The sequence below is a fragment of the Phocoena phocoena genome, chromosome 2 (assembly GCF_963924675.1).
Source record: "Phocoena phocoena chromosome 2, mPhoPho1.1, whole genome shotgun sequence".
NCBI lineage: Eukaryota > Metazoa > Chordata > Mammalia > Artiodactyla > Phocoenidae > Phocoena > Phocoena phocoena.
The window spans coordinates 74,296,924-74,324,878 of NC_089220.1; the positions used below are offsets into that span (position 1 = coordinate 74,296,924).

At 48.6% G+C, this 27,955-nt stretch overlaps 2 protein-coding genes across 2 annotated transcripts; both read left to right on the forward strand.

Annotated features, from left to right (window-relative positions):
• The first annotated feature begins 391 nt into the window (after positions 1 to 391).
• On the forward strand, positions 392 to 3,663 carry AJUBA (ajuba LIM protein). The gene is made up of 2 exons (XM_065872426.1): positions 392 to 1,424; positions 3,620 to 3,663. The coding sequence occupies exons 1-2, from the start codon at positions 392 to 394 to the stop codon at positions 3,661 to 3,663; spliced, it is 1,077 nt and encodes a 358-aa protein (XP_065728498.1).
• An 18,529-nt stretch (positions 3,664 to 22,192) lies between these two features.
• HAUS4 (HAUS augmin like complex subunit 4) lies at positions 22,193 to 27,853 on the forward strand. The gene is made up of 9 exons (XM_065871695.1): positions 22,193 to 22,247; positions 23,720 to 23,862; positions 23,953 to 24,084; positions 24,425 to 24,559; positions 25,690 to 25,786; positions 26,677 to 26,822; positions 26,965 to 27,095; positions 27,457 to 27,525; positions 27,670 to 27,853. Exons 1-9 carry the CDS (start codon positions 22,193 to 22,195, stop codon positions 27,851 to 27,853), a joined length of 1,092 nt encoding a protein of 363 aa, XP_065727767.1.
• The last annotated feature ends 102 nt before the right edge of the window (positions 27,854 to 27,955 follow it).

The window sequence follows — 27,955 nt, forward strand, 5'->3', positions numbered from 1 at the left end:
CCCCTCCAGGAAAGTAGATCCGGCCAGGCAGACAAAAGTTTGGGAGAGAAGTTGGGTCGGTGCTGAGTGTGTGAGCTAGGGGGGCGGGGGCCTGGGAGAGTGGGGCTGCCGGGCGAGTCGACGCGTGAACAGATAGACCTGCGGACCGGACAGCCGCGGCCGTAGGCACTTCTAGCCCCGCTTAACCCCTGATGCGCGGGGGGACGCAACCCCTCTCGCTGGGGGATGCTGCGGGATTCTTGGCGCCGGGCATCCGGGGCGCCCGCTAAACCCCTGTGCCTATCCTGTGCCCCTGGGGAAGCGAAGTCCGGCCGCAGGGAAAGAGAAGCGGCCGCCGAGACGCTGCAGGGTGCCGGGCGGGGAGGGGGCTGGAGGCCCCAGGCCCGAGGGCATGGAGCGGTTAGGGGAGAAAGCCAGTCGCCTGCTGGAGAAGTTAAGACTCTCGGACTCCGGCAGCGCCAAGTTCGGCCGCAGAAAGGGTGAATCTAGCAGGTCTGGGTCTGATGGGACCCCCGGGCCGGGCAAGGGGCGCCTGAGTGGGTTGGGGGGACCTAGGAAATCAGGGCCCCGTGGAGCTACTGGGGGACCTGGGGATGAGCCGTTGGAGCCAGCCCGGGAGCAAGGCCCCCTGGACGCTGAGCGGAACCCTCGCGGCTCCTTTGAGGCGCCGCGCTACGAAGGCTCCTTTCCCGGGGGGCCGCCTCCCACCCGGGCCTTGCCTCTACCTCAGTCATTGCCCCCCGACTTTCGGCTGGAGACGGCCCCAGCCCTAAGCCCCCGCTCCAGTTTCGCCAGTAGCTCAGCCAGCGACGCGAGCAAGCCGTCCAGCCCCCGGGGCAGTCTGCTGCTGGATGGGGCGGGGGCTGGTGGAGCCGGAGGTAGCCGACCCTGCAGCAACCGTACCAGCGGCATCAGCATGGGCTACGACCAGCGCCACGGCAGCCCCCTGCCCGCCGGGCCATGCCTGTTTGGCCCACCTCTGGCCGGGGTTCCGGCGGGCTATTCCTCTGGAGGGGTGCCGTCCGCCTACCCCGAGCTCCACGCTGCCCTGGACCGACTGTGCGCTCATCGGCCCGCGGGGTTCGGCTGCCAGGAAAGCCGCCACTCGTATCCCCCAGCCCTGGGCAGCCCGGGAGCTCTAGCCGGGGCCGGAGTGGGAGCGGCAGGGCCCTTGGAGAGACGAGGGGCACAACCCGGACGACACTCGGTGACTGGCTATGGGGACTGCGCCGCGGGCGCCCGATACCAAGATGAACTAACAGCGTTGCTGCGCCTGACGGTGGGCACAGGTGGGCGAGAAGCCGGCGCCCGCGGAGAACCCTCGGGCATTGAGCCGTCAGGTCTCGAGGAGCCGCCAGGTGCGTTCGTTCCAGAGGCCGCCCGGGCCCGGATGCGGGAACCGGAGTCCAGAGAGGACTACTTTGGTGAGTGAGAGAAGTGGTTAGGGACGGGAAGAGACCCGTCACCGCATTCGGTTCCCCACTGCCCCGACGGCGGGCGCTGGGAAGTCGGCGGCAGAGACGCGGGGCTAGGAAAGAGGCAAGAGGAATTTCCCCTTCCCACTGGGTTTCAAATGGACCACGGGCACCTTATTCCTGCTAAATTCAACCTCCCTGATGATCTCGTGAATCCCAGTTCCTCAGCTTTAGAGCCTGGGTTTTTCGCGGTAGGAGGCCTTGTTGAGGGGAACCAAGTGGGGCTGGGAGAGCACCCCCCCATCTTGCTCCCCCCTCGGCGGCGTTGCCCCTGCAGGCTCCTGCGCGCCGCGCCCCCAGCCGGGCCCAGGCTCCGCCCGCAGGAATTTGGGGAATGCGCGGGTGGGGGGGCGGGGCGGGTGGGCCGCGTGCGTGCCGGCTCCTGCCCGGGCGCTCCAGGTGCCCGCGGGCGGGGCCGGCCGCGCGGCACTGGGCTGAGGTGGGGTGTAGGGAGTGGGGGAGCTGCTTCCTAACACGCGCGGAGCTGTGGTGTGGCCGCGGTCGGGGAAAGGAGCCCGGGGGGAGGAAGAAAGCCCTGGGACGGAAAGCAGAGACCCTACTGCCGTCTGGCCCCGGTCCTGCTGGCTCCGTGCGTGGGTGGGCATTTAAGCCGATACCCGGTGGTGTCAGCTTCTGTTTTCCCCATCCTCCGGAAGTCAGGGCAGAAGCCTTGACCACCGGGACATCACCACCCCTGGATGGATGGCGACCGTGTATACTGCCAGAAATAACCCGGGCTTCAGTTCTGGCCATAACCTGCTCAGAATCCAGGCACGAAGTAGCCCCTTATTTACTGCTGCTAAAGAAACCTGGTCGCCGCCTCTCTCCCGGACGCAGTTACCTTCAGGAAGTGTTAATTGATTATATGTCTCGGCTATTGTGGGGGGGGATATTGGTGTCTTGAACGATCTTTTAGTCAAGACCCACAGGCACCACTTCACTGTATAAAATAATGCTAATCTGATTGTGATAGGAAGTACAGAACGAAGTGGAGGGCCTGCTCCTAGGTCTGTGAGCCTCTTCAGTGTTCCCAGCATCTTACCTTTCTCACCATCCATGTTCCTGCCCCAGACCCCATGCTCTAGAACACTGTGGCTAGAAATGTAGATAGAGAGAGGAACCCAGCCAGGGAAGGAAGGTAAGGGAGGAGGTTCAGAGGTAGCAGGGCTGCAGGCTAGTTCAACTCCAACCTTCCCCCATTTCCCCCCCACCCCGCCCCCACCTGAGAGAGGAAAACCCAGAGCAGATGATGCTTTGGTCACGGGAGACTATGTGACAGGATCCTTTTAGCAGTTTTCTTTTGAGGCTGGGGAGAAGTGGTTGATGGGTGGAGAGAAGTCTCCTCGGCTAAGCCATCAGAACCAGAAGGAAGAAAGGAGCTGGGAGAGAGTGCAGTAATATGGCAGGAAGAACCTAGAAGTGGATATGCTGGGTTAGAGGAGGTGAGGCGGACATGCCTGAGCAGTTGGCTCTTGTCTTCCCGTAATGTCCAAGGCTTCCCAAAGAAATGGCTCTGACAGGGCCCCCTGGCATGGCAATCTTGGGGCAGAGCTCCCCTCCCCTGGGGAAGCCTTGGACCCCGGTGAGGGGGAGGGCTGCTTCTCTCCCTAGGGGTCAGTTTGCCTCCTCTGACAGAACCCCCAGCCTGACTGTACCCTCCTACTCCTGCCCCTAGTAGGGGCCCTCTTCCTTGGCTACAGCCTTGCCCAGCTGCCAGAGGGTGGGAGCAGGACAGGCCTGGGCCCATCAGTCGCTGCAGCTGCTGCACGGGCTCCCAAGCCCCTGGGCAAAGACTGGATGGGCCCCAACAGGCAAGGAGTGTGGCAGTGTGCCGAGGGGGGAGAGGTGGGGCGGGGTGAGGCGGGCCCGTTGGGATCTGTTCCCCAAAGACAGGCCCTAGCCCTCACTCATGGGCCTGGAATTGGGGAGTGGAAGGAGGGAAGAACACACCCAGGAAAGGGGGTTGCCAGAGCCAGGTGTTATGTATTTTAGAGGAGATGTCAGGGAAGAGCAGTTTGGCTCTGTTCCTCCTATGATAGAAGATGACAGGGAAACATGAGGGGTTCTGCCTCCCTTCCCCCCTTCCTCTGCAACCCTCAATCCTTGGAACACACCCTGCATTCTCAGCAGCCACCTCCCCAGAGGAGTCACACTCACATGGTCCCCTCTGCACAGGGCCCTCTGCTGAGCCAGATCCTTCCTTCCATCTTTGGAAGCCTAGAGGTACAGAGCAGAAGTCATTCTGGGGCTTCCCTGGTGGCGCAGTGGTTGAGAGTCCGCCTGCCGATGCAGGGGACACGGGTTCGTGCCCCGGTCTGGGAAGATCCCATGTGCCACTGAGCGGCTGGGCCCATGAGCCATGGCCGCTGGGCCTGCGCGTCCGGAGCCTGTGCTCCGCAGCGGGAGGGGCAAAAAAAAGAAGCCCTTCTGTAGCCGAATGGCAGTTCATTTGACAGATGGAGAAGCCGAGGTCCTGGAGAGGCTTTCTGCACCTGGCGTGCTTTCACTAGGAAGTTTTTTCCAGTCTGCTGCTGGGCCCTTATGGACTCACATCTCTGACTGTCCCACACAGTGCAACGGGGATCATATCTTGCCTGATTAGTCTTTTCTCCCCAACGGGAACCAAGCATCTGAAGTCCAGGGACCATATCTTTGAGTTTCTCCAATTTTCCACAGTATTGGGCACAATATTGTTGCGAGGCACTAAATAGATGTTCAGAAAATGTCTGTTGATTAATCAGAAAACAAGAATAAGTCTGCCCAGCCAAAACCTTGCTGCATCCCATTAACTCTCTCTTCCCAAAAGGGAGCCCGTCAAAAGGAGGCTGTGACTGGTGGTCCTTTGCCATCAGGAAAGATGAGGAATCCCTGGTTTTGAGCTGGGGGAGTGCGCCATGATGCTGACAACTTCTTCTCTCCTCTCAGGCACCTGTATCAAGTGCAACAAAGGCATCTATGGGCAGAGCAACGCCTGCCAGGCCCTGGACAGCCTCTACCACACCCAGTGCTTTGTCTGCTGCTCCTGTGGTGAGTGCAGCCCCCAGACCTTGTGGACCAGGGCCTGAGGCCTCAAGCACTCCCCGCACATACACACTCACAAGTGCCTAGGGAAAGCAGGGCTTGTGCCGCTCCATTTGCTGGTCTGGCCCCCACCTTCTCTCTTGCTTCCCTTCTCTGTGCTCTACCTGGCTCTCTCCCGCCCGCCCCCATGTTGGCGCCCCTTGCTGAGGTCAGCCCTCCCTCTGCTGAGCCTCTTTCCTCCGCTCTATTCCTCCCTCTTTCTTCTGCCTTCCTGCTTGCCCAGCCTGGACTCCCTCCCAGCCCTCCGGCCTCTCCTTGGAGGGGCTTGGTCTTGGGCAGCCGACTTGAGTTGCCTGGGGCGACAGTGAAAGACTGGAATGTGGGAAGGGTGGGGTGGGCTGAGGGAGCGGGGAGCTGTGGGGGAGTGGAGAGGGGGGTTTTCTCTCGGCTGGTCAGAGTTCAGCCACCTCGCTGGAGTGCAGGCCACCGGGCCATGCCAAGCTGATGACATCACGCTCCAGGAATGCCCGCTGCTGTTAGCTCAGGAGGCCCGCCAGGAGCAGGGGGTGCTCCCAGCGGCCTCAACTCCCCAGCCTTTCCCTCACCTCCCTCATTACCCGGCCCCCCCTGCTTACCCACTCTGATTCCTTTGCTGGACCTTTAATTTCCTATCTCTGCCTGTCTGACTCCAGCCACTCCCATCCCCTGCCTGGCTCCCTTTAGATTCATCTATCTGTTTGTCCTTCTGTTTATAGAGCCTCTTCTGGGAATGTCTCTCTCCCTCTCTCTACTCCCTTGTGTCTCATAAGTTTCTAAGTCAACTTTTCTAAACCACTGGACAGAGCTGGCAGTGGAGATTTTGATGAGAAGAGGGCAGAGGTGGGAAACTTGCCCATTCTCCACCCTTGTCTCATTCCTCCTCATCCCTGATAATTTAGACACCCTGGAGCAGTTCCTGGGTGTTGGTTTCATGGGGAGCAGTCCTGCCTTGTCTGCTTGCAGAAGATCCTGGGCTGCTTCTGACCCCGGCGACTCTGGGTCCCTCTAAGCTTGGGGAAGCAGCCTAGTGCAGCAGGAAAGGGGACCAACTTTGCTCTCAAACAAAGCACTTTGTCCCCAACAGTAGTCCCAGTATGTCCTGACCTCCATGGAGCCTATCCCTGGGAGACAGACAGGGCTAGGAGGATAGGAGAGCTGTGCAGGAGCTCCTGGGTCGAAAGGTCCCAGAGGGCAAAGTCCATGACAGTGTGATGGTCTCTGAGCGCATTGTAGGGCCCCGTGTTCAGAGCCCCTTGACCTTGTCCCCCAGCCTGTGGTTGGCTTTGCTTTCCCAGGTGGCTCCCCGAGCAAGCACAGGCACTGGAGAAGGCGGCACCGCTTTAAAGCAGGGTCACAGAAAACTGTTGAGGGGGGCAGGAGCTGGAGAAATAGCAAGCGAAGGAGTGGGGATTGGCAGGAGTGAGACCAAACAAATTGGAATTGCATCAGATGGGGTATCTGTGTGGGGAGACGGGACAGACAGCAGTTAGGAGGACAAGCTCTGAAATCCAGATTTAAACGCATCATGAAACACCGGAGAGCAGTTACCCCGTGGCGGGGACGCCCTGTGCCTGGACTCTGGGAGAGGCTCCAGCCCCTTGTCTACTGCTTCTAGGGCGAACTTTGCGCTGCAAGGCTTTCTACAGCGTCAACGGCTCTGTGTACTGTGAGGAAGATTATCTGGTGAGTGAGGGGTCCCCTGGGCCTGGAATTGGCTCCCACCCCTTTCTCTGTGGCCCACTGGGGTTCCACCCATCTGGTCATTCTCGGCCCGTAACATCCTCCCTTGGTCTTCTCCTCCTAGTTTTCAGGGTTTCAGGAGGCAGCTGAGAAATGCTGTGTCTGTGGTCACTTGATTTTGGAGAAGGTAAGCACAGTGTCTTCAGCTGAGACTGTGAGGCTGAGGGGCCGAGGGGTGGAATCAGGAACTAAATGGATACTGAGAAAAGGTGGGGGGAGGAACCCTATCAGCAACTACTTGCGTCCCATTCTTCCCCAGAACCACTGTTTACAGTGGCTTCTCTTTGCCTATGGGATCAAGTCTGGACTCCTCCGCCTGCCACCCCAGGCTCCCGTGATCTCTAACTCCCTAACTCTGCAGGCACAGCCCGGCCCTCCACCTGAGCCAGGAGTGTGGGGTCCTGAGGCTTAATCCCCTTTCTGCTACTGGCTGGGACCAGTTGAAGCTCAGTTTTCTTTTCTGTAAGGAGGAGTTGGGTTGAGTCAGTGGTTCACAGCCCTGGCAGCCTAGCAGGTCACCTGGGAAGAAGTAAAGAAAATACCAATGCTGGGTCATCACCAGAGACTGTGGTGAATACTTCTGGGTGGGACCCAGGCATTGATGGGCTTAAAAACCTCCCTGGGTGACCCTGATATGCAGCCAAGTCTGAGAAACACTGGTCTGGATGCTCCCTAAGACCTTTTTCAGGGTTTCTGCCTCCATTTTAAGACTCCTTGGTCCTCCCAGATTACACAGCATTGTTCTAGGACGAGAGCAGGGGCTCAGATGAGGTTAGTGGGAGCAGCAGGGAACGTCAGTCGGTAGCTGGAGAGCAGAGACTGATTCTCCTCCCGCCCCACGAGCCAGATCCTCCAGGCAATGGGAAAGTCCTATCACCCAGGCTGCTTCCGATGCATCGTCTGCAACAAGTGCCTGGACGGCATCCCCTTCACTGTGGACTTCTCCAACCAGGTGTACTGTGTCACCGACTACCACAAGTGAGTCCCCCGCCCGGGGTGTGGTGTGGACCTGGGCTCAGGGATTCCCCCGCCTCAGCTCCCCTCTGTCCTCTGTCTTTCAGGAATTACGCTCCTAAGTGTGCGGCCTGTGGCCAACCCATCCTCCCCTCAGAGGTCAGTATGTCTGTGTTCTCCTGCAGGGCAGCCAGTGCTGCTGCCTCTGGGGAGGGACTGGGGACATGCCGCCTGGCCTCCCCTGGGAGGCAGTGGTGCTGAGGAATGTACTCCGCGAAGATTCCCGTGTGACTCTGCTCTCTGGGTCATCACCCTGACCCCAGCATCCGGGCCTGGACTTGTCTGACAGCCTTGCTGGACCCAGGCTCCATCTCTTTTCTCCCAGTCCAGAGAAGAAGACTTTCTCTGAAGTCAAGGTCACCAGCCCCCAGATGTAGGGGCTGGAAAAAGGTGGGAAGAATCCTCAGGGCTGGTAGGAAGGGGTCAGAAATGATTTACGCCGCCGTGTGTGCCAAGGGAGAGAAGCCAAAAGCCCACAAGGAACCAGGCCCCGTTGGGTCTCCTCGTCCCCGGCTTAGCTTACTTTATTGATGCAGCCTGCCTCTTTCCTTTCCCTCTGTAAGGCCTGAGCCCCTGGACAGAGGGGAGGCTCCACGAGGGAACATGCCTTCCTGGAGGCCAACGAAGGAGAGGGGGAAAGTTCCCGCAGGGTTTGCAGAGGCCACCTCAAAGCTGCAGACTGTGGCAGAGAGGCTCTGGAGGCCTCTTGTATGATCTTCCCGTTGGAAGGGGGGCTGGTGGGGGAGGGGAGAGTTGGGGTTATCGCGCTGCTCTCATGCCCATGGGGGTGTGCATTATTTCAGGGCTGTGAGGACATTGTGAGGGTGATATCCATGGACCGAGATTATCACTTTGAGTGCTACCACTGCGAGGTGAGTGTTGGGCGCCTGGGCTCCCAGAGGAGAGCTAGAAGGGGGCTGGGGGAGTGAAGTCCTAGAACTGCCACAGTCTGTAGGAGAGGTCTAGGATACGGGAAACCAGGAAGGAGCTCTGACCCATCTCCAGTCTCTTTCGCGTCCTTCAGCCACTCTCTCTGGGTGTGGTCGTTTAGTCCTTTCTAAATCTGGCTTCCCCAGAGTCAAGACTCCCAAAACTAGGGACTCCTGGTAACAGCTGGAAATGGGAGCCTGTCTCATTATTTCTGCTGTAGCAGCGACACCTGGCGTCCAGCTGAGGTATTTTCTCAGGTTTCTCTTCTGGGAGTTCATCCCCCTCCAACCCCGCCCCCTTTTCCCCAGTCACTGGGAGTCTAGTGCCCAGCAGGGCCGACTTCCACGATGTCCCTGGTTCCTGGGCTGAGGTAAACTAGGTGTCCTTCTTCCCTAGGACTGCCGGATGCAGCTGAGTGACGAGGAAGGCTGCTGCTGCTTCCCTCTGGATGGGCACTTGCTCTGCCACGGCTGTCACATGCAGCGGCTCAATGCCCGACAGCCCCCTGCCAATTATTGGGTCGGCCAAAAAGTTCCTTCGGTTTTTAAGTAAAAATAAAAGACACATTTTTCATTTTCACCAAGAACTTTATTGGACAGTGTAATCACTGTTTTGTTCCACTACCTTCTACCATTTTTCAGGCAACTTCATAATTCCATCTTCCCAAAACTTTTTATCTTTTTGAGCAAAGAACTGTTCCAGGTGCCTTTTACAGTCTTCCAGGGAATTGAAATTTTTTCCATTAAGAGAATTTTGTAAAGACCGAAATGAATGGAAATCTGAAGGTGCGTTGTCTGGTGAATACAGCGGATGAATCCGAACTTCCCAGCCAAGCTGTAACAGTTTTTGCCAGGTCATCAAAGAAACACGCGGTCTTGCGTTATCCTGATGGACAATTATGCATTTTCTGTTGACTAATTCCGGATGCTTTTCATCGAGTGCTGCTTTCAGTTGGTCTAATTGGGAGCAGTGCTTGTTGGAACTTATCATTTGGTTTTCTGGAAGGAGCTCGCAGTAAAGGACTCCTTTCCAATCCCACCATATACACAATATCACCTTCTTTGGATGAAGATCGGCCTTTGGTGTGGTTGGTGGTGTTCATTTTGCTTGCCCCACGATCTCTTCCATTCCACGTTATTATTGTACAGTACCCACTTTTCGTCACCCGTCACAATTTGTTTCAAAAACGGAACGTTTTCGTTACATTTCAGTGGAGAATCGCATGCAGAACTATGTTCAAGAACATTTTTTTTTTCGCTTAACTTAGGTGGAACCCAAACATCAAAGCGATGAACATAACCAAGCTGGTACAAATGATTTTCAGCGCTTGATCTGGATATTTTGAGGATGTCAGCTGTCTCCCTCGTTGATTGTTCTCAGTTAATGTCTTGGTTTGATTGCTATCAACCAACTGGTCTACCCAACCGCGGAGCTTCATCCAACGAGAGATCTCCAGCATGAAACTTCGCAAACCACTTTTCACACGTTCGATCAGTCACAGCACCTTCTCCATACACTGCAAAAATCTTTTTTTGCGTTTCAGTTGTGTTTTTACCTTCCTTGAAATAATAAAGCATAATATGCCGAAAATGTTCCTTTTTTCTTCTATCTTCAATATTAAAATGGCTACACAAAAATACACCAATTTTCATAAGTTTTTTTTTAAATGCACACTGATGTGATAGCTGTCACAATACAATCTAACAAAATTGTTTCAAATGAAGTTAAAGACAACTAAGTGCTACTAGAGCCATCTCATGGAAAACATCAAACGAACTTTTTGGCCAACCCAGTATATCTGAGATGCAGTCACTGCCACTGCCGTCACCACCATTGACAAATTCCTCTGGCCAGTGGGCCCCTCTGAGGCCAGCCAAGAAAAGGAAGGCACTCTGTAGCCCTGGCAGAAGAGTCCTCTAGGGAGGGCCCCAAGGGCCAGAGACCCAAAGATCAAGACATTCCAAATGGATTGTGGAGGAGGAGCCCTCCAGTTGCCGTGATGTGGGTGACTGGCCTTTCCAGGTGTGCAGCCTGTGCTGTAGCACATAACAGGCACACACAGGCAGGTTCCAGTAGTTTCTAAAGGTCTGATTCTAGTCTGTATCTCTAGTATACGTTTGTGTGCACACACGGGCACACACACTCTCTCCCTCTCTCTCTCTCTCTCTCTCTCTCTCTCTCTCCTCTCTCTCTCTCGTCAGGGGACTCTTACACTTGGTTCATTAGTAGTAGTTCAGCTCTCCAGACCTGCTGCCTCTCAGAGGAAACCAAAGTTATTTCCACCACAGCTCCCAAACTCTTGAGGTTCCAGGAGCCAGAGAAGCAAAACACTTTCACTTGGTTCTGATCAGTTTGGCTAGATCTCTTAAAACCAATCCACTAAAAACTTGTTTACTTAAAGTTCACTTGATGACCAGTTTGCCAAAAGCTGAGTTCCCTTTTGGGTATTTTTATAGCCATCTAGTTGTTCTGTTCGTTTTTGTCACGCTTGGGTATTTCAAGGCATTACATCTTTTCATCGAAGAGTACCCCTGAGTTTATCAGCAGCATAAATTTATCAAATTTGCAGCACTTTGTAAATGACGAGATTGCTTCCTGCCTTTATGGATATCTTTTTCTGTTACCTACTTTTCAAACTTTTTTTAAAGTTTCCAGCAATAAATAGAATTGGTACAGACATTTTGTGTATCATTTTTTGTGTTTCTTAATCCAATATTCTTTTCCAAATTAGATGCTTTGAAAACTAACAGAGCTCAATATGATTTTGATGCCTTGGTCTGTCTACTACATTCCTGCTGTTAAAAGGCCAATATCGTCTCAACAAATAAACAGGCATGTGGCACGCTCAGTTGACTAACAAAGGTGTACAGACAACAGCAATGAAAAAAAGGGTGAATCTGCCAAACTTTTTGAAATGCTGCAGATTTGATAAATACTTATTTGAAACTGTCTCTAGGTGAATTGGTTTTAGGCAAATTAATCTGATAACCTTTGATCCTTAGTCTTTATTCTCCACCACTTAGAGTTTCATATTGGAAATGACTCTTGAGAACAGAAATTCCACATTTAGGGATGATTCTAAGATGACTTTGCCAGCCAACCTGGGAATTGCATAAAAGAGGCCTCTGAGTGAAGGTAAGAGATCAGATTCACACCGTGGAGTGCCAGAGTGGGGGAAATGCACTTTTTTTTTTTTGGCAGGGTAATGTTCTGAAACAAAATTACGTGTTCTACAGCTGGGATTGCTTCTTCTGAACTATTGTTATTAAATAAGTGAATACAAAGGCTCTGTGACTGGGAAAATTTCTCACCAGGCTGCTCCAGGTCTGGGAAATGCAGACAAGCACGTGTAGCCTTACATCCATCCCTTCAGTTGTTTTACTCTCGGGGGTCTTGTCCACTCTGTCACTCTGACCCTTTGTTTCTTACAGTGGTTTTGGCCTCCCTCTGCCACTGACTAGCTGATTCCTTTCTAGGTCTGTGCTCGTCTGTCCTCACCCTGAGGGGTCCCCAAGACTCTGTCCTTGCCACTAGGGCTACTTTCTCCCTCCTTCCTGAGGAAAAACAAGTGCTAATATCTGATGAAGACGGGCCCAGGGAAGGCAGGCCATGGCATAGGAGTAGCCCCAGCTGTCACACGGCATCACTGGCAAGTTCCAAGTGTACCCCACATCTCAAGAGTTTCCCTTCCTGTTCATGGGGAGATTGTTCATCCTTAGCAGTTCTATTTACTATTTCCTGTTGGTATTGAAAGATTCATGGGATGCTGCCAAGGATACAGCAACAGGTGGATCTTGTTTGGCCAATTTGCCACCTGATTTTCATCAACAGCCAATAGGCCGGAGACAGCAAAAGGGGAAATGGAAGAATTATGGATCCATTTTGTGTCTCTTTAGATGAGAGTCACGGACAGGGGTCAGGCTTTCACAGCAGACTTGAGCTATTTGCTCTGGCCAGCCCTGTTTGCTACAGGCCAGAATGGGGCTTGTGAATAAGCCGGCTGGTGCGGGTTCTCTGCCTTACTTCTTAGAGACTTGACTGCTTCCCCTTCCACCTGGAGCTCTCAAGGCCACAGAAATGGTAAGACTCCATTTATAATCAGGCTGGAGACCATCCTCAGTCAAGGAGGACATAAGAGAAAGCTGTTTCAGGGCACAGAAAGCCATTTGGATGAGGTCCCTGAGACTGTACCTAGATGGAAGGGAATAAGAAGGGGGGAATAAAAAGAGACTAACGACTGCGAGAAAAGGATTGGGAAGAAGCAGTGAGTTGAAGCATTTTTATTTCTTTTTATTTCTTTTTTTAGAAGGACCCATACCCCAGAGCTGGCCTAGGGGCATTCAGAATCCTAAAGGCAAGACTCCACAAGAAGGACAAGGGTCCAACCAATCTCAATCCTCTCCATTCTCTCCTCCCTTGCAGCAAGGAAGACCTAAGGCTGGGCCTCTGCTGTGTCAATTGCTTGTGGAGGACCCTGTTGTCCACGCTTGGCCCTCGTTGGGAAGGAGGTCCTAAGGTTTGACCTTGGAAATCGGAGCAGACTGTTCCTGGGACATATGGATTAGACCGGTCTAACTGTGATGGTCGGGAAGTCATCAGAGGCAAATTCTGTCCACTGTGGGTATTATTTCAGCTACTCTCCTCTTAGAAAGGATAGTGTTGACCCATGTGAAGGGAGCAGGGGGAGATGGTTTAGGAGGAAATCTACTAAAAGGTACTGGTTAGGCTTGTATCCTAGAGAGTTAGAGCCAAGCGAGGTGTGCGTTTAGAGATATCGCTGTCACCTCATTTTACTGAATGAAGAAATGGAAACTCTGAGTGATGATGGGACTTACCCAAGGTCACACAGCTGGAAAATGACTTTCCAACTTCTGAAGACTAATAAAGAGCTTATTTCCCCTCTTCCCTCCCCACTACCCCCACCCAGGGACTCCCAGGGCATAAGTAAACTGTAAATGAGACAAGTGCTTCACTATGACAGATAATTAGGGCAAGTTTTAGCGGGAAAGCCAGGGAACACGAGAGATAATAATGAAAACTTTTGGTTCTTATTAGTGCTTTTTTGTTAATTAGGATTAGCAATCACCAAAGTACCTTTAAGAGCACATTAGGGGAAACAAAGGAAATATACTGCAGGGGAGTCCCTGTCCTTGAGAAAGTCACAGTCCAGCCAGGGAGATAAATACACACGTAAAATGCGGTGAGAAGATTACAAGCAACATGTCAACAAATGCAAAGAAATTGAGTGTTACAATGAGACCTAATGCGCAGGGTACAGGTGACAGTGATGAAACGGTCTGGCTTAGAGTGTAGATCAGAAGGCGGCAGCCCACTGGCTAAATCCTGTCCCCAAATGCATTGAGTTTGGCCCACTGGGAGTTATTTTTTATAGTATTAACTTGAACCCTAGTTGAAGAAGGAAAAAATGCCAGCTAATAAATGTAGAAAGAATGACAGAATTGGAAAAATGGCATTTTGTGAACTTTAATAAAACTATTGATCCTAGCAAAGATTATTAATTGGTGTTAAACACCATAGGTGAAATGATTGGTAGACAACTGCACATCCATACAGCGCCAAGTAACACTGTCAATTTACAAACTTGAGGACAAAAATGTAACTATATTGGAGGGATCAGACTGTCATCACTCACTTCCTGGAAACAGTCTTGGTATCACTTACCAGTAGGCTAGTTCTGGTATGAGACAAATACATAACCTGACCTAGCATATATTCTAGCTGCTCCCTACCCCAAAAGAAGTATTAGATATAACTTACAGTTTACAGGAAATATTGGGGATAGAGAAACAAACTAATGGACACTAGGAGGAAGCAACTGGACAAATCTAGGAGGTGAAGCATTCTGCAGGGCAACTGGCCAGCTCTCTTCAGCAAGTCAGTATGATTTTTTTTTTTTAAGCCAAAACTGCTATGAAAGAGACTTAAGGTATACAATAATAATACAATGCATGGTCCTGGGTTCCCTGTTAGTTTAAACAAATTGCTACAAAAGATGTTTGTGGTCAACTGGAAATGTTTTAATATGGACAGGGGATTAGATGGGGTGAAAATTTACTGAAATGGAAAGGTCAAAATCATTAATAAAATACCAGTTCCAAAACCATAATCATTTTGCTTTTAAAATGTCTATATATTTATGAATAAAAAGATCTGAAAGGATATGCACTAAGTTGTTAACAGTGGTGCTCTCTGAGTGGTGGGAATATGTTCTGTTGTTGTTGGCCTACATTTTCCGTTTTTATACAATGCACGTGTACTTCCTCTGTAATAATAATAAGCTATTATGAATAAAATAACTGGTTGCCAACATTTACATTTCAGGAGATTTCATATAAAAATCTGGATATTATACACAAAGAGCTGGGTTTCTAAGGTTTTTTGAATAATCAGAAGCTCTGTCACCCCGGGCTTCCATTGCCACATGGCAGCAACTGGTCGGAACTGAGTGATGGCTGCTCCTTTGCTTGATGTATTCTCTCCTTAGTTTGTCACAGTCCCCACCACTCTTTGGTCTGTGCCCTTCATACATTAATTACCTGCCTGGCTCCCACAGACTTTTTTTTTTTTTTAATATATTTATTTATTTATTTATTTTTGGCTGCGTTGGGTCTTCGTTGCTGTGCGCGGGCTTTCTTTAGTTGCAGCGAGCCGGGGCTACTCTTTGTTGCAGTGTGGGGGCTTCTCATTGCTGTGGCTTCTCTTGTTGCGGAGCATGGGCTCTAGGCACACGGGCTTCAGTAGTTGTAGCACGTGGGCTCAGTAGGTGTGGCTCGCGGGCTCTAGAGCACAGGCTCAGTAGTTGTGGTGCACGGGCTTAGTTGCTCCGCAGCATCTTCCCGGACCAGGGCTTGAACCCGTGTCCCCTGCATTGGCAGGCGGATTCTCAACCACTGCGCCATCAGGGAAGCCCTCCCATAGACTTATGAGTCAGTAACCCTTGATTTGGATGATCAAGGGCTCCCCATCCATAGAGTCTCCCATTATTAATCATTTGAAAATACCGATAAACTAGTTTTGAAATGCTGCCCAAGAAAAGCATGCATTCTAGAAATATCTGTGCCTGTGTTTTTATACAGCAACCCAGTCATGGGAAACCCAGATGTAACACTTAATCTACTTAGCTACCATGGTTGAATACTATAAATTAGTTTGGCAAAATTCCTCTTTGGTAAATGGAATATAGAAAGTATACTAAATTGCTAACTTCCTCAAGGTTTTTTTTTTTTTTTTTTTTTTGCATAACACCTTAATCATAGGAGACGTTTCAATATTTACAGTGTATGTTCTTCCCAAGCATGAAACTCCAAATGCCCTTTGGTAGGTCTATTTCTCCCACTGGCTCTGACACAATTTTTAAAGGAGAAAATCTCTTCCATATGCAGCTCAGTATGAGACAGTGTCATCACCAGTTTAAAGCCCAGGGAAATACTTTATCAGCCTGGTACGTGTTTGCGCATTACAGCACCACACTCAGTCGGTTATAACAAGAACTGAACACGTGTGCTTCATGTCTAGCTTTTCAAAATGATATGAGTCTTGTCTGAGTCAATTTCCTTTAACTGTTTCATATTCCTTTGGTAAAAATGGTTTCAATCTGTCCCATTTTTTGAGCCAAACTTCTCAGCTTTTCTTTGAGATCCAAAATTTCCTATCAGGCCTTGTTTATATCCTAGCTCACAACAGCATCTCAGTAAAACCAGGCTCATTCCAGTTTGTATAACAAGTTTCCATGAACAGTCAGGCCACCCTTGAAGCCACAGCGCTGGGTTTGAAAGCCCCTTGGAAGGGTTAAGCGTCTGCAAAAGTGACACATTATGAACATTTGTTCTAAAATTTTCATTTGATGTCATAGGTTGATTACATATTTTCTTTATCCACCTGTTTTCTCCTTAAATCATGTACTTACAATGGGCATGAAATTTTCTAGCTTAATCAATAGTTGTGGCTCTGAATAACTTCATTTTCCAGTGAACACCCTTGAAAATAATTCTGAAATCTCTTGACTGCCTGTAAAATTTTTATTGCTGAAAGTAGCTCTGAGTCCATAATACCGTAATATATTCCTGCTACTTGTCTTCAGATACTTTCAAAATGGTATGGCTTTGTTTGTTTGTTTGTTAATTTTTATTTATTTTTTATTTTGGTCACGCTGCATGGCATGTGGGACGGTTCCCCAACCAGGGATCGAACCCAGGCCTCCACAGTGAAACCACTGAATCCTAACCACTAGGCCACCAGGGAATTCCCCAAAGTGGTATGGCTTTAAGAAATTGTTTTTCTAAACAACTGCTTAGTTAAGCATGGTTCCATAATTCAATGGCTATTTTAATGTCCTAGCTTTGAAACGGGTTATGTAAGCCCAAATTTTCAATGGGAGAAAATACTCTACTCAAAACTTTCCAATAAAAAAAAACAAACAAACAAAAAAACCTTTCCATTAGTTTGATAAGTAGAATCCTAAATGCTCACCCGAAATCTCTATCTTTGGAGCAGCGTTTTGTTTCCTGGCTAGGGTATGGGAGGCAGAGTCCCTGCGATATGCTCAGCAAATCTCCATTCTTCTCTGCAATTCTAAACAATGCAGCAAAGGAATGGCCCAAGTCTGAAAGGCTAAGTAGACTTTCTCAGACTCCCATTTACATTTATTATCGTTAAAACATATGTGAATATGTTTTTGAATATTGTTTTGAATCCTCAATCAAGAGCAATGTCTTCAAGAAGGTAGAGCTAGATTGTGAATGGGAGTTATGCCTAATTTATCTTTCTCCACCTCCCCCCTAACACCCCCTCCTCCACCAGAGTCTAGCTCAGGAATACTTGAGCATGTTCATGGCTTTATCATTAAAGAACATTTAAGAAGTGGGCGATTGTATTTTGCATATGGTATAGCAGAAGGTGAGATGAACAACAGTGATGAAGAGACAGGCCTATAAAGGCCAAGCATCCCACAGATCAAACAAAACTATATAAAGTATTAGCACTGTGGGGTGGTCAAAAATTCATCCTTTCAACAAATAAGTGCCTCTGTATGCCAAGCACCAAGATAGGTACCTTGGGGTCATGGAGGAAGCACCTCCTTAAATACAAAACCAAACAAATTAAGGTTTTAAAGAGGATTCTGTAGCACTTCTCAACAATATAAACATGAACTGAAAAAAAAAATGAATTGTTAAGAGTAGCAACAACATGGATAAAACTCAAAATTAACTATGCTGAGTAAAAGAAGCCAGACAAAAAAAAAGAGTACATCTTTATTTGATTCCATTTATATAAAATTCTAGAAAGTGCAAACTAATCTACAGTGACAGATAGCAGATCAGTGGTTGCGAGGGGCCCGAGAGAGGAATTACAAAGGGGCACAAGTAATCACTTAGGGAATGACGCCTATGTTCACTATGTTGATTGCGGTGATGGTTTCACAGATGTATAGTTATGTCAAAACTTAATGAGCAGTACACTTTAAATATTGTATGCCAAAATACCTCAATAAAGCTGTTTTTTAAAAAATCCAGAGCAAAGAGATAGAGAGAGAGGGAGGGAGGGATGGGAAGAGAGAAAGAGAATGAATTCTAGGGCCTCTCTCGCAATTCTTTATTGCTCAAGGACACCAGATGGTGTCGATTGTAAGATCCTTTTTCGGTATTCCGCTGCAGTCTTAGCTGCCAGGATGGTCTATAGGCTCAACTTTCTCGTCTTAAGTAGAACTGGCCTGTGAAGTCTTTCACTTCACCTGGTCTGGTCTCCTCTTGGACCCAGGATGCAGCTTGGACTCCTTGTCTCTGCCTCCACTTGCTGGGATGTTTCCTCCATTCGAAATGATCCAAATTTCCTCTCCTTTCAGGCCCAGCTAAGAGAAGATTTATTTCAGTCTTCCCTATCCATTCCTGCAGAAAGAGTTCTGTACCTTCTTCAAGTTTCTCTGGTATTTATATTCTTTTTTTTTTTTTTCTGGTATTTATATTCTAAACTGCTCCTTTGACACCTTTTTGCTGCCATGTACTGTTTGCTTTTCATATGTATGTTTTATCTTCTGAACTAGATTATGAACTTCTTCAGGGCAGGGACTGAGTCCTATTTATCTTTGTGTCTCTCCCAAGGCACTTAATAAGTGCTTAATAAGTGTCAGTTGTAAAACACCTCACTTTGACAGTCTTTCCAAAGCATTATCTCAGCCATTATCTCATCTGATCATTACATCAACACTATGAGATTGGAGGAGCTAGAAATATGTTAGCTCTTCCTTTTGACAGATAAGGAACCAGAAACCCAAGGTCACACAGTTTGTTAGAGACACAGATGGAACAGATAATTGCATGTGAAGGTTTGATCCAATTCAAGTCTTCCCAAGGCTCTCCCCTCTGCCCTCCTACCTGAAGACAGGCCTCTGTACCCTTCACCTCCTCATTCCCCCAGTACTTTAGAGCTGCTTAGCCAAAGCTTTGTAGTACCATTTTAGAAAACTTGGCAACTATGAGACATGAAATTTCTGTAGATTTCTGATCAGCTCTGAGTCACCAAAGCACGCTTGCTATTTTGTTCCAAGTGCTGTTTGTTAGGGACATTATGCCTGATATTTAATGACGCTGCACTACAGAACTGAGGAAGCATAAATGATCTTTAAAAGCCTTAGAAAATGACAGCACTTTAACATTAAGCATGAAAGGTGGCAGTTGACAAGATGACCAGGGGTAAAAAATTTCTGCACTGGATCACCCTATTTCCCTATGTATTGCTAGCAGAATTCTCTAGTTGGTACCAAAAGAAAAGGTTAAACTCTCTGCCACCCAGCACATCTAGCCCTGAGATTCTTTTCCCTCTACCCCAGACTATCTGCTTCTCTGATGCAAGAGATTTCATAACCTTGGTGCAATTTACTTAGCATCAAATATTTTTAAAATAATTCATCTAATTCCAGTCGACTTTGAAAAAAGGGTGGGTGGGGGTTAAGACAGAGAGAGGTGGGTAGACCCCCCTGAGAGGAACAATGACCTTTGGTCAAAGTCCATAGCCAGCCTGAGGTCAAGGCCAGAGAGGAAGTCAGGGGAATTGTCCTCCCACCTCCTGCTGGGATCCCCCATTGGCTGATACTAGTCAGAGAATATGGGAACCCTGAAGTCCTGAGGTAGTCCTTACCTTCTACATAGGTTGAAGAGAAGGTGGATCTGGGGGGGCAAATGTAAGACATCCAGCTCACTGGTCTAGGGGTGGGCAGGTGACCCAACCTGGCAATAAGACATATGGGAAAGTCTGCTGGGTGCTCCTGGGAAAGATTTTCTTCCTTGACTGTTACAGGAAGAAGGCTCTTCCCCTTCCATCTTGCTTGGGATGCTGTTGAGAGGATGTACTCCTTGAACTTCTGAAGCCACCTTTTGACCATGAGGGGATTGCGAAGAGAACTGTAAACAACCTTGATACCACGGAGCTACTAAGAAGCCTTAGGACCCCCAGCTCCAGACTTCTGGTTAAGCAAACAATAAATGTCCACATAGTCTAAAAAAGGAAGACAGGGGTTTTAGTGAAGGATGAGAGGTAAAGGAGAGGGCAGAGGAGGAGCCTGGGGGAGGAAATTGGATGGGAAGCCCATCCAAGGGGCAGGGCTGGCAGTGCCAGTGGGCGGCAGGTCTGGGAAGGTTCAGAGGGCCCTTGGGTCAGGTTTACACTCTGCAAGCCGCGACCTTGAACAAGCCACATAACCTCTTTGCGCTTTAGTCTTCCCCTCTGTAAAATGGGTATGATAGTGACTTCCTCATAGGACACTCTAAGAACTAAACGGGGCGGGGCAAGGGAAGTAAAACTCTTGGCATAGTCTGACTCATTGTGGGCCCTCAGTAGAAGCCGGCAATTATTACCGTCTTCTTAACGTTTGCCCTCAACATGGGGGAAGGTACCCAGGAGAAATGGTAAAGAAGTCTGCCTACGACGTCTCCCCTTCCCAGCCCGGATTCCGAACACCCAGTCTTCCGGCCGTTGGGGTCTAAGGGCGCGAGCGAGGCGGGGGGCGGAGCCTGCGTTCCCGCCTCGAGCGGGGCCCCGCCCCCTACCACTGCCTCCGGTGAGCTTTCGGCCTTTTCCCCTCCCCCGACCTCCCCGCGCGGTCCTCCCGGGCCTAGCTTCCCGCAGCCCCTGAGCCCGGTCCGAGGGAGAGGTTCCGGAGCCCGGGGGCGGCCGGGGGCCGGGTGTTGCCGCCGGCCTGCCCGCCCCAGCCCCCTCGGCACCGCCTCGGGAGCTTCAGCTGCCCACGCTGTGCAGGTTTGCTCCGGAGGGTCGGCGGGCGGCGCTGCGGGGAGGAGGAGCGCTGGGAGGGTTAAGCCGGCCAGTCCCCGGTATCCGGTCGCCGAGACCGCCCTCGGCCTTGGGAATCCTTGACTGCCCAGGCGGAAGGAAAGTAGGCGCTGGAGAGCCCGCGCCGCATTTTGATTCATCTCGGGCTCTGTAAGGGTCACATCTTGTGAAAATACCTGTAAAATCAATTTAACGTTCAGTGCAGCGTGTAAAGACAGATCTAAGAATTTAAAAGACGCCTGAGTCAGAACATTTAAATGCTTCGGTCCTTGTATCACCGTTTAAACACGTCTGAGTGCAAAGGGTGGAGAATCGAGCCTGATTGCCGCCACCGTTCACGCCCTGTAGCACTTTAAAAGGGTAGAGGAAAGCACCCTAAAAAACCCCAAGTGGGCACTTCCCCTAGGGAGGGAAGAACAGCTGACTTTTTTTGAAATTTGGGTTGGTCCTCATTTCCGTGGGCGAAGTTTCCCTGCAAAATTTATTTTCAGGCTTAGATCCGTGATAAACAGAATGCTAAAACACTTAAGTAGTGGCTTTTGTTGACAAGTCGATTGTGTTATTAATTCTTAATGTCTCATCCAAGGCAGGAATCGTTATCTCAGTTTTGCAGGTGGGAAAAAGTTTGGCACAAAAAATCAAGTCCCCTAAATTCGCACAGAAGCAACGGCTGAGCCGCAAATTAAGTCTTAGCATTCTGATACCTCAGCTACGTCCCCCTCTAGACCATGTTACAACACAAATGAGTAGTTACTTTTATGTTACTCCTAAAACCAGGGAGTAAACCAAATGTTCTGTGAACATGAAGTGTTAAATCATAGTAACCTATTGTCTGTTCTGCTTTGGGAGGCTCAGCTTCCCTTCGGAGTTTGATACTTTGCAGAGAGGAGGGGGTTGAGCAAAGAAAGAAAAAAATGGAAAGTCATGTCAAGGGAAAAATTTTGTCTCCACAGAGTCTAAACTGTGCCCATCTTTACTGCCCTTTTGTGTTGATGTCATTCTTTTCAGTGTACTCCGTGTTCTGGCAAAACACCAACGGCTCACGTCGTCCTCCCGGCCTCAGACGCATTAATACACCTTTGAGTTCCTCTTCTGGCCCTGACCTCCCTGTCAGTCTTCTTGTCATGCTCTTTCCTCCAGGTGCTCTTTACTAACGCTGTTATGTGAAAACCAGTTGTTTTTGTTCAAGTGTGGAATGATTCGTCACTCCAGAAGGATGTTTCTAGAGTTAATGATCAAAAACTACCAACAGATCTCAGATGAAAGGACAAGTTAAAGAAGCACAAGAAACTATTGTGGAATTTGATAGCTGGCTTATTTGACTGGAGAAAAAAGCAGACCTGGATTTTTTTCCCCCTTTTCCCAGTTCGCTCATAACTGGAAAGCAGCAGCTCAGTTTTAACCTTAGACATAATGGTGGGGGGAGGGGGCCATCCTCCTGTTTAGACTAGTGAATTGGAAAGTTTTCTTTCCCAAGGAGGCTCCTTTTCAGACAGGACCCAGGATGTGTGACATAGTCCCCGCCCTGTAAGAGGTGTTTCTCCTCCCCAGCTTGTAGATGACAGAAATTTGAACCCAAGGTAGTTGTCTCTCTCGAGCAGCCAAGCCAGTTTATTTATCTTTTTGTTTCTTTTACTCAGTTGGGCAGATAAGAATCACAAGAAAAGCAGATGGCATCCGGGGATTTCTGCTCATCTGGAGAAGGGATGGAAATACTCCAACAAGGTAAGTGTAGACATTTGAAAGAGGATTGAGGACTTATCCAGAGAGGTCTTATCTAGGGTCTTGTCGTCTATAATCAAAAGGGGGAATTCCCTGGTGGTCCAGTGGTTAGGATTCAGTGCTTTCACTGCCATGGCCTGGGTTCATCCCCTGGTTGGGGAACTGAGATGCCATGCGACGTTGCCAAAAAAAATTTAAAAAGGATTTATAATGTTCACCAGTATGGTTTCTCGCACAGAAGCCTAACTTTCTAGAGGAACTAGAATACTTGAAGATTCTTAAACACTCTTATTGGCAGACAGATTATACTGACTCCTGTTCGGTACCTGCTAGTGCAGTAGACTAAAATTTCAAGATGCTCCCATGCTGAGTTAGCCAGCATATCCTGAAGATGAGCGTGGCCTTTGAACTTTTGAAAGCTACCTTCCTACCTGTGTCTTGAATTTTCTCATATCTTGTCCTCCAAAATCTCAGATCCTTCCATATCTTGAATTCTTTGCATATCTCAAATCCTTTCTTGAATCCTTCAAAAACTTGAATCTTCCGTATTTTGACCATTTCCATAGTGATCTTTCAATGCCTTTGGGGGAAAAAAAAAGATTTCTTATTCTCTAAAAGGACTCTGGTATGATGGTCCAAAGAATGAAAATGTAAGTGTTTGGTGAGTGGGAGTAAAACATAAGACCTCAGCAGAAAGCACGTGGGAAAAGAGATGGAAAGAAAGCCCTTTGAGCATATGGAATAAACAGTGGATCCTGACTTCTTGCACTTTTTCTCACGCATGTGCTGTTCTGCATCCACATGGGTTACTCAGTCTATTTACAATAAGGAGAATTTGGTTAGTTAAATTTTTTATTTACTGTTAAGAATATACCTTCTCTCAGTCTTGCTTATGCGACTAGAGATCCCATACAAAGAGGGAACTTTACACGTGGTTTTTTTTTTTTCCTTCCTCAAGAGCTCTAGGTATTCTGTGTGAATGAGGCATTTTAGGTACTGTGGTATACCAAAGAGTCCCTTATTCTTGATTCTCTTTGTCTAATATTTTCCAACTGCATTTCCATTTTCTAAGATCTTAGTTTTTTTAAGACTCATTGCCTAATTCTTGATTAATGTCCTTGTATATAATATAAATGCTTGTTACTTTGAGTATTGCCTCTAGTTTATTTGTGGATTTTTTTCTTTCTTTCTTTCTCTTTTGGCCACGCCACGGGGCTTGTGGGATCTTAGTTCCTTGACCGGGGATTGAACCCCGGGCCCTCAGCAGTGAAAGCACAAGGTCCTTACCACTGGACCGCCAGGGAATTCCTTATTTTTTGTTTTTCTTAAAATTTTCATTCGATTTAGAAAACTTCCCTACCAAAAACCTAGGGGTTTTTTGGAAGTGAGTATTAAGCTAAGAGTTATGCTCAGTTATATAAATTGAGTCCATACTGTCTTTGCTTTTTGGTCCCTATGGGGGACATCCCTTTAAGTGTGCGGCAAACAGCTTCCTCCTTGTAACCTGAGTGAAGAGGACCTATTACAGAACCCACACTTCAGCAAACTGCTGCTGAGTCTCTCACAACACATGGACGAGAGTGGCTTAAGCCTCACACTGGCAAAGGAGCAGGCTCAGGTAAGGGCCCTGGGAGAAGGGCTAATAGGGAGGAAGGAAATATCTTCTGCGAAAGAGGGGTTCCTACCTGGGATTTTTTTGGTTTTCTAGGCGTGGAAGGAAGTTCGATTGCATAAGACAACGTGGTTAAGGTCTGAAATTTTACAGAGAGTCATTCAAGAGCTGCTTGTGGACTACTATGTGAAGACACAAGACAGAAATTTAACTTCTGAGGACAAAAAGGTGAGGCAGGAGAGATGAAGTAGGCATTGGTACCAGCTGTAGGAATGACGAGGCCAGCTATGGCTTCAACTGATTCTATGATCTGGGGGAAATAGGAGCTTTGAGTAGTGGTTATCAAGAAGGAAAGGGACTGTGGTTATGGGGAAGAGGTGGATGTGTTGTCAGGGTTTTGAAAAGAAAGATTGACAGGAGAAAGTACTGGCAGCTGGGAAGTCATCCGAAGGGGATGACACGTTTGAGGACTTTGAAGATGTGTGAAAAACTGGTTTGTGAGGATGGAGGAGATGGAGTGGGAGAAGTTTTATAGTAACTTCTTTTTGTTTTTTATTCTCTCTCTCAGTTTCATGAGACCCTTGAACAGCGGCTGCTCGTGACTGAGCTGACACAGCTCTTAGGTCCCAGCCAGGAGAGGGAGGTGCCCCCACTGCTTGGGCTGGAGAAGGTGGACCTTCTGGAGCTCATGCCACCCTCAGAGGTTGGCGGGGGGCAGATATTGGGACCAAAGAAGGGAAATGGGTTAATTTCTCCCATATATTTAAACATTTTTTGGTTAAGCTTTATTGTTTCTATAAAAATGAAACATGTTCGTGGTGGTCAAACTCAAGTAAATAAGAAAGACATTACAAGGAAGAAAGTAAAAGCTGAAATACTAAATCTAGAAATAAATGCAGTATTATTATATACAGCTTGACATAAATAGTATTATACCTTCCATACCTGTATAGAGAGTATAATCTGTTCTCACAATATATTTTGGACTTTTTTCAAGTATATGATTATTTTAAGGTATATATATTTCTTTTCAAATAACTGTAAATAAGATGATACCTCCTAAAGCACTCTTTTTTTTTAATTGAAGTGTAATTGATTTACAATGTTGTGTTAGTTTCAGGTGTGCAGCTATGTATATTTATATCTATTCTTTTTCAGATTCTTTTCCCTTATAGGTTATTATAAAATATATTGAGTAGAGTTCCCTGTGCTATACAGTAGGTCCTTGTTGGTTATCTATTTTATATATAGTAGTGTGTGTATTGTTAATCCCACCCTCCTAATTTATCCCTCTCACCTTCCTCAGGCACTCTCAGCAGTGTCCAGGCACATAGTTAGTGCTCAGAGTCCTATTGTATCATCAGTTTAAATTACAGATAGGATTCCATTGTATGGATGTAGCATAATTTGCTTAACCTTATTGATGGATATTAATTTAAGGTTATTTCCACATTTTTGCTGGTAGAAGCCACACTGATAGGAACATGCTAGTTCATACATGTCTTTGTATGATTATTTTCCGAGTGTTAGTGCTTGAATTGGGATCACCAGGTCACAGGCTACACACATTGAACACACTGGTACGTATTGCCAAACTGCTGTCCAGAGAAGAGCTCCCAGTGCACCTAGGTCCCCACGTTTTCATCAGCATGGGATCTTGACAGTCATTGTATTCTTTGCTAATTTGATGGGTTAAAAATTAATCTCCCTGATGTCTCTCGATGCATCTTCTTTAGTTATCATTGAGATTGTTAGTCATCACATATTCATTCACTGGATCTTTCTAGTTCTAACAGTCTGTCTACATCTCACTTTTCACTTCTGTGGCTGTAGGATTTTATGTGGATGAGAGCCCGGCTCCTGCCTGAAGTGGAGGAGCAGCTCAAGAAGAAATGTTTCACCCTGCTCTGCTACCACAATCCCAGTTCAGGTGCGTGCTGGCTGTGTTCTGTTCATGGCTGGCCTTCAGGGCTCCTGGTCTTCTCTTTTGAGAATAATGTGTTTGAATTTTAGATTTGGGACAGAAGCTGAGAAGCGTTGGAAATGTTTACTTGTTTGTTTCCTTGCTGGTAGAATAAAAGCAAGAAATTTTGTAGAGACTTCTTTTATTCAGCAAAGTGGCAGCATCCTCTTGCTGCAGGGAAGGATGGTTCGTTCTTAAGAGAATCAGAATGAAATAGGGAGTAAAATTCAGGTTAATAGGAGTTGACCTTATCTTTATTTCTATGATTTAAGAGTTAAGGGCCGGGGCTTCCCTGGTGGCGCAGTGGTTAAGAATCCACCTACCAGTGCAGGGGACACGGGTTTGAGCCCTGGTCCGGGAAGGTCCCACGTGCCGTGGAGCAAGTAAGCCCACGCGCCACAACTACCGAGCCTGTGCTCTAGAACCCGTGCGCCACAACTGCTGAAGCCCGCGCATCTAGAGCCCGTGCTCCGCAACAGGAGAAGCCACCAGAATGAGAAGCCCGCACACCGCAATGAAGAGTAGCCCCCGCTCAGTGCAACTAGAGAAAGCCCACGAACAGCAACGAAGACCCAATGCAGCCAAAAATAATAAATAAATTAAATAAATAAATAAATAAAAAAGACCCAACACAGCCATAAATAAATAAATTATTTTTACAAAAAAATTAATAAAAAAGAATTAAGGGCCAAATCTGGAAAGTAAGAGAACTGGGCTGTTTTTACCAGGCCATCAGAATAAAACCTGGAGGAAGACAGAATCTGTAGGGTTAGATATCGGATAGGGGCACTGAAACATGGCCTTCAAAGGGCAGGAGCAATTAGGGTTTTCCTATCCAGCGCTCTGTCTCTGCCCAGATTCAGACAGTGAAACTCTGAAGGCAGCAAAGGTATGGAACCTCGCAGAGGTCCTGGTGGGTGAGAAGCAGCAGTGCCAGGATGCCAAGAGCCAGCAGAAGGAGCAGATGGTGCTCCTGGAGAAGAAGAGTGCCACCTACTCCCAGGTTTGGCAGGGCGGTGGGATGGCCTCCTTTCTTTTTACCCTGACCCCAGGGGCCCCTCTGGGGAAGCCAGGGATTTCTGATCTGCTTTCTTTTCTACCCTCTTTCATGGCCGCCCTCTTGCTCCTGCCTCCCGGGTGCTCAGGTGCTTCTTCGCTGCCTGGCCTTGCTGCAGAGGCTTCTTCAAGAGCACCGGCTGAAGACTCAGTCTGAGCTGGACCGTATCAATGCCCAGTACCTGGAGGTCAAGTGCAGCGCCATGATCCTTAAGCTGCGGTGAGCTGTGAGCGCCGCGGATCTGAGGGACTCCATCTCATACACCACCCACTCCAACCCTCGCCCTCATCTCTTTCGTCTCCATCGCGCCTGGCACCCTGTGGGTGTTCAGTAAATGTCACGTAGCAGTATTAGCCTTTGGATTACTCTAAAGCTGTCAACATTCTTGGGTCTTTTATTTTAAAGCCCTCTGAAGTAGGTGGTTTACTGTGAGCTAAATTGCTCGGGAATTTGGAATGACCTTGTTTATCCTGTCACTGCTCAACACAGGACCTTGACCATTGGCAGGTCCTGGGTCCCATTCCTAAGTCTACTGCTGTTAGGGATCCTCAGCTTGACATTTCTTTCTTCCCTCGGTCAGGATGGAAGAGCTCAAGATTTTGTCTGACACTTACACTGATGAGAAAGTGGAAGTTCATCGTCTCATTAGGTGAGAACTCCCAAGAGCCTGACGCAGCTGTTCAGAGCTGGTCCTCATACCCTCCAGACTCATTCATTTTAGTGCCTTCTCATTCTCGTGTAGTTTCTGAGGAACCAGATCCTTATATTGTATCTTCTGTGCCTGGGCTTTTAGGGACCGTTTGGAGGGGGCCATTCACCTACAAGAGCAGGACATGGAGAAGTCCCGACAGGTCCTGAACACCTATGAGGTCCTCGGGGAGGAGTTTGACAGGCTGGTGAAAGAGTACACCCAACTCAAGCAGGCAACTGAGAACAAGCGCTGGGCCCTCCAGGAGTTCAACAAGGCCTGCTGCTGAGTGTGGGTGGGGCCAGGAGGCTCAGCTTCTGCATAGGGGCTGCCTCCTCCTCTTCCTGCTGGAAGGGCCACCTCCACCTGAGCCCACCTTCACTCAAGGGGG

What these genes read in the sequence shown, in the direction of transcription:
- AJUBA (XM_065872426.1), top strand. Translation starts at nt 392, where the DNA reads ATGGAGCGGTTAGGGGAGAAAGCCAGTCGCCTGCTGGAGAAGTTAAGA. An exon ending in GTCCAGAGAGGACTACTTTG is followed by an intron (nt 1,425 to 3,619) that starts GTGAGTGAGAGA and finishes ACCTCCCCAGAG; the next exon opens with GAGTCACACTCACATGGTCC.
- HAUS4 (XM_065871695.1), top strand. Translation starts at nt 22,193, where the DNA reads ATGGCATCCGGGGATTTCTGCTCATCTGGAGAAGGGATGGAAATACTC. An exon ending in GATGGAAATACTCCAACAAG is followed by an intron (nt 22,248 to 23,719) that starts GTAAGTGTAGAC and finishes CATCCCTTTAAG; the next exon opens with TGTGCGGCAAACAGCTTCCT. An exon ending in AGCTCATGCCACCCTCAGAG is followed by an intron (nt 24,560 to 25,689) that starts GTTGGCGGGGGG and finishes CTGTGGCTGTAG; the next exon opens with GATTTTATGTGGATGAGAGC.